The sequence below is a fragment of the Brassica napus genome, chromosome A7, assembly GCF_020379485.1.
Source record: "Brassica napus cultivar Da-Ae chromosome A7, Da-Ae, whole genome shotgun sequence".
NCBI classification, from domain to species: Eukaryota; Viridiplantae; Streptophyta; class Magnoliopsida; order Brassicales; family Brassicaceae; genus Brassica; species Brassica napus.
Genome location: NC_063440.1, coordinates 10,774,401 through 10,780,400, shown reverse-complemented (window position 1 = coordinate 10,780,400; position 6,000 = coordinate 10,774,401). Strand labels below are relative to the sequence as shown.

Below are 6,000 nucleotides of genomic sequence, written 5' to 3'. Positions count from 1 at the left end.
TTCTTCAGAAATTTGTTATAGAAAAAAAGAAGATTAAATCCAATTGATTCTCAGTTATCTTATCTCTTCTCTCCTTCTCTTCCTTTCTCGTATTGCACTTGCCACTTTATATAATAACTCAAGTAGTACCTTTAACTAATGCATACGTTAATTCAAACGGTGTCTTTTAATCAACGTGTATGTTGATTCATAACCAATATGTTTTGTCTGAAACGTTGTTTGCTTTTAATTAATTAAAGTCCAACAGTTGTTGCATTTCAATCGCATGGTTCTTGTTTTTAATTGTGAATTTAAAATCAGATGTTTTCCTATGATTGAAACCATATTACACGGTACACTGCAAAATAAACAGATTTTTATGAATGGTGCTGCAATTAGCCGTGTCACTTGCAACCAAGTTATGGTCATGGTAGACCATATAACAACCAAGTATGGTTACGGTAGACCATATAACAAATAACAATTGTAAATCTTTGTATTGAGATAGGAGCAGCAAGAAACGCTTTTGGATATTGTAGTTTTAAAAATGAAAATGTACATGCCTTTTCTCTTTCGGATATTGTAGTTTTAAAAATGAAAATGTACATGACTTCTTCTCTTTGGGATATTGTAGTTTTAAAAATGAAAATGTACATGACTTTTTCTCTTTCGGATATGTCAATCACAACTTTTTGTTTTGGGTGAGCCATACAAACTACTTATCGGTTATAAATTGGACTTATTTGTGAAATAGCCAAAAAAAAGAGAAATTAGTTCTGTAGAAAGAAGGTAGAAAGAAATAGAAAAAAAAGAGAGGTGAAAGTGTTATTTTGGTTAGTGAATAAATTTTGGATACTTTTTGGTGTTATACCATGCAATTTTCCTTATATACACTATTTGTTTTTCTTTTTAATCTGGAGTTATTTGGACACAAATCCAACTAATCCTTCAAAGAAAACAGTACTAACGAGTAGTCGTACTCCCGCTTCCCTAATGAAAGCTATAACATAGTTCTATCTTTATCTGGCCAAGCAAATAATAACTTAGTATCTACTAGGCTTCGAACCTAAAATCGACATGGTTATGTCTTGTTCCGATTTCTTTTCTTATTTCTATACTACCACCAGTTAGTTCATTGCATATAACTTTGGCAATCAACTCTTTTTAAAAGAGAAGTATTTACTTGAAACTCTGATATGTTTTTGTTTTTCATCTTGTAATCGTCCTGGAAATATATCTTTCCTATATTCACCACGGAAGCTATACTCTCCAAATAAAAAATCTCCAACAGATACGAAACTTCTATCTTTTTAGATAACTCATTTTCTTAAAGAGTCTATATGAACACATATTTGTGTGTATGTGTATGTTAAATTGTTAATATAATGTTTACGATAATGCATGTGGGAGGCAGATTGGAAAGAACAAACAAAAAAAAAGCAAAAGCATTAGCATAGGGAAACTTAATGAATTTGTAGACTTTCAAGGGATTTTCTCTTCTCCCGTTAAAGTTACATTTTCTATCTAAGTTACTGCAAAATTATGACTATTTATTTGTTTTTTGTTTTTGTCAGATGATAAATTTACTTTTTATTCTTCTGAACTTCGCTTTATTTTATCGAATTTTAATGTTACATTGTCTTCTCCAGATTGCTCTTGCAATATTTGCTTTTGCCACAAGGGATTATCAAAATATTGTTGAAGATAAAGATGGAGATATAATATGATTGTTTCATCCTCATCTAAATTTACCGACTTACTTAACCGACCTTATTATTTTATATATTTCCTTGTGCTATAAATAGCTCTCGACCCTTTGTATTGCATCTGGAGAATCATAAGTGAAATTATATTATCACTCCTCTCATCTCACGTCCATCTCTCTCTCCTTTAGTTGACCCTTGACATAAATAATATTATTAAATCAGTTATACTTCACATATTATACAACACGTTATCAGCACGAGGCTCTGACCAACTGAAGTTTATCAATCCAAAAGTTCTTAAACCAGCCGAGGTAATGTTTAAATTTATGTATTTCAATACACTTAATTTATTTAAATTTTATTATTGTTTCGGAGTGAGAGGCTGGACCTTCTCCGTTCGGGATGATAGGCGCTGCCTTCCCCGACTGATCGTTATGGTAGGCTATGCCTTCACGATCAGAGAAACATGTGGTAGGCTTTGCCTCCGTGAATAAAAAGGTCAAAAATGGTAGACTAAGTCTCCTCGGACCTTAAAATAAATAAAGTCAAAATGGTAGACCATGTCTCCTCGGACTTTAAAAAATGATCAATATGGTAGTCTATGACTCCTCGGATCATGTGGTAGGCTGAGCCTCCCGATTTTATTTATGCTATTTAAATTCCTGCAATTTAAATTTCTGCAATTTAAATTTCTGCAATTTAAATTTCTGCAATTTAAGTTTATGCTTTTATTTTATGCCTTTAATTTCTGCATTTAAATTATGCCTTAAATTCCCGTTTTTATTATATTTATATATTATTCTATGAATACAGTTATCATGTCGAATTTGACAAAGCTCGAAATTAATGCCCTGGATATTACGGGAAATAATTATATGACCTGGGCAGTGGGTGCAAAAATGCACCTGAGAGGAAACGGGCTTTTGGAAACCATCGATAGTTCAAAAACGGTGTCGGATGAGAAAAAGGCTAAAGCCATGATATTTTTACGACACCACATCCATGATGGTTTAAAGGATGAATATATTACGAAAGAGGATCCTTGTGACCTCTGGAAATCTTTAAAAGAGAGGTTTGATCACCAGAAATATGTGATCTTACCGAAATCTAAACACGAGTGGATCCATCTCCGGTTCCAGGATTACAAAAGTGTTAGTGAGTTTAATTCCGCGATGTTCGGAATTACTTCGAGGATGATGTTATGTAGAGAGAAAATAAGTGATTATGATATGATCGAGAAAACTCTCTCCACGTTCCATCCTGAAAATGTAATCCTGCAGCAACAGTACCGGGTGAGTGGATATACCCGTTACTCGGAGTTGATGCAAGTCCTCCTTGTAGCGGAGCAGAATAATCAACTCGTGACTTTAAACCATCAAGCTCGTCCCACTGGATCTGCTCCATTCCCAGAAGCGAATGTTGCATCATCCAGTTATGATAATAGGAGAGGACGAGGTCGTGGACGTGGTGGAAACCGTTATCATGGTCGTGGAAGAGGACGAGGAAGAAGATTTCGTCCCTATGATGAAAGAAATAATAAAGACTTCCACGAAATTGAAAGGAATGAAAAGGGCCAGGATGATAAAAGGCAAACGGGAAAGGTTTGCTACAGATGCGGCATGAAAGGTCATTGGGTACGTAACTGTCGTACGCCAAACCATTTAGCCGATCTGTATAGAGAATCCCAAAAGGGAAAAGAGAAAGGAAGAGGTGAAACTAACTTCATCTCTGATGAACCTGAGCCATCCTTTCATGGTTTAAACGATGATACTCATCTCGACGTATCAGACTTTCTGGTTGAACCAGAGAGTATCGATGAGTGATATAAATTGATGTGATATAAGTAGACTGTATTATAGTATCTATATCTTTTGTTGTAAGATATATGTTATGTTTGTTATGTTTAATGTTTAATAATATATGTTTTATGAATATTTTAAATTCAGAAAGAATGCCAAACTTTGAGACTATGGATGGAGATTTGTGTTTGGCAGATAGTGCGTCAACGCACACGATAATCAAAGATAAGAAATATTTCTCCAGTCTCAAAATAAGAAATTACGCTGGAAGCGTAAGTACAATATCTGGTAATGCAAAGATTATTATGGGCTCTGGAAGAGCGAAATTTTCAATGCCAGGGGGAACGATATTTGAAATAAGTGATGCATTGTATTCCCCCAAGTCTCATAGAAACTTGTTAAGTTTTAAGGATATCCGAAGAAATGGATATCATATTGAGACTATAAATAAAGATGGCATTGAATTTCTTTGCATTAAGTCCGAGAGGAAACATATATTGGAAGAATTAAGAATGTTATCCTCTGGACTATATTGTACGAAAATAACCATGACTGAGTCCTATGCCGTGGTAAACATGAAGTTTACTGATACATTTAAAATATGGCATGAAAGGCTAGGACATCCTGGTTTAGTCATGATGAGAAAGATAGTGCAAAATTCGAATGGCCATCCATTGAAAAACGGAAAAAATTTTGCAAACGGGCGAGTTTACATGTAATGCATGTTCTCAAGGAAAGCTTATAACTCGGCCATCACCAGCAAAAGTAGGCAATGAATCACCAATGTTTTTAGAAAGAATACATGGTGATATATGTGGGCCGATCCACCCACCGTGCGGGCCGTTTAAGTATTTCATGGTATTGATTGACGCATCTAGTAGATGGTCAAGTGTGTCTCTTTTGACGACACGAAATACGGCTTTCGCAAAATTCATTGCCCAGATAATAAAGCTGAGAACACAGTTCTCAGAGTATGCCATTAAGAAAGTAAGGCTTGATAATGCTGGTGAGTTTACATCGCAAGCCTTTGATGATTATTGTATGTCAATGGGGATTGATGTGGAACATCCAGTTCCCCATGTGCATACACAAAATGGCATGGCCGAGTCATTGATAAAACGGTTGCAGTTGATTGCAAGACCGTTAGTCTTGAGAACAAAGCTCCCAATTTCTGTATGGGGTCATGCTATATTGCATGCGGCTGCACTGGTTCGGTTAAGACCGAGTGCATATCATAAGTACTCTCCTTTACAATTGGCATCTGGGCAAGAGCCAGATGTATCCCATCTCCGTGTCTTTGGGTGTGCGGTCTATGTTCCGATAGCTCCGCCACAAAGAACAAAAATGGGCCCACAAAGGAGATTGGGAATTTATGTGGGTTATACGTCACCAAGTATAATAAGGTATCTGGAACCAGTAACTGGTGATATGTTTACGGCAAGATTTGCCGATTGCCATTTTAATGAGGATGAATTTCCAGCATTAGGGGGAGGAATTAGAGAAATTCCTAAAGAGCTTACTTGGTGTACACCGTCGTTGTTACACCTTGATCCCCCTACGAATCAAAGAGAGCTGGAAGTTCAGAAAATTGTGCATTTGCATAATTTGGCAAACCAGTTACCAGATGCGTTCACAGATACGAGAAGAGTGACGAAGTCATGTATACCCGCTGAAAATGTTCCATCCAGAGTTGATGTCCCTAAAGAACAAACTGATGGAAATAAAATGAATGAACCTAGGGTTCAGTTAAAGAGGGGGAGGCCAGCGGGTTCTAAAGATAAAAATCCCCGAAAGAAAAAGAAATTGGATGAACAAAGTACGGTTCTAGAAGAACCTGATATTGAAAGATGTCTGAAAGAAGACATAAATAGAAAGGTTCTAGAAAAATCTGATAGTGAAAAATGTCTGAAAGAAGACATAGATAAAGATGATCCAGATGACGAGAAGGGAACAGAAAAGTATGAGATTTCCATCAACTACGCCCGAGATGAAAAGATATGGATCAGAAATAAGATAAAAGATGTTGATGGAATGTTCTCCTTTTCTGTGTCCAAAGAGATCGATCATGAAAATGATGATCCCGATCCAAGGTCCATTTTAGAATGTCAAAAAAGACATGATTGGGAGGAGTGGAAGAAGGCCATTCAAATTGAATTACTCTCCCTGAATAAAAGAAATGTCTTTGGACCTATAGTCATAACACCTGAGAATATAAATCCTGTTGGGTATAAGTGGGTATTCGTGAGAAAAGTAAATGAGAAAAATGAAGTAACACGATATAAAGCCCGATTAGTTGCCCAAGGTTTTTCTCAGAGACCGGGAATTGATTTTGAGGAAACGTATTCCCCGGTAATGGATGCAATTACGTTTAGATTTTTGATGAGCCTAACGGCGTCTAAAAATCTTGAAATGCATCTCATGGACGTTGTGACTGCATATTTGTATGGATCGTTGGATAACGATATATATATGAAACTCCCTGAAGGATTGAAAATGCCAGGGGCATTGAAAGAAGA

The 6,000-nt window shown here is 36.1% G+C and overlaps 1 protein-coding gene across 1 annotated transcript; it reads left to right on the top strand.

Moving 5' to 3' along the window:
• Positions 1 to 2,584: 2,584 nt before the first annotated feature.
• LOC125576122 lies at positions 2,585 to 3,508 on the top strand. Its single transcript, XM_048735496.1, has one exon. The coding sequence runs from the start codon at positions 2,585 to 2,587 to the stop codon at positions 3,506 to 3,508; it is 924 nt and encodes a 307-aa protein (XP_048591453.1).
• Positions 3,509 to 6,000: the final 2,492 nt, after the last annotated feature.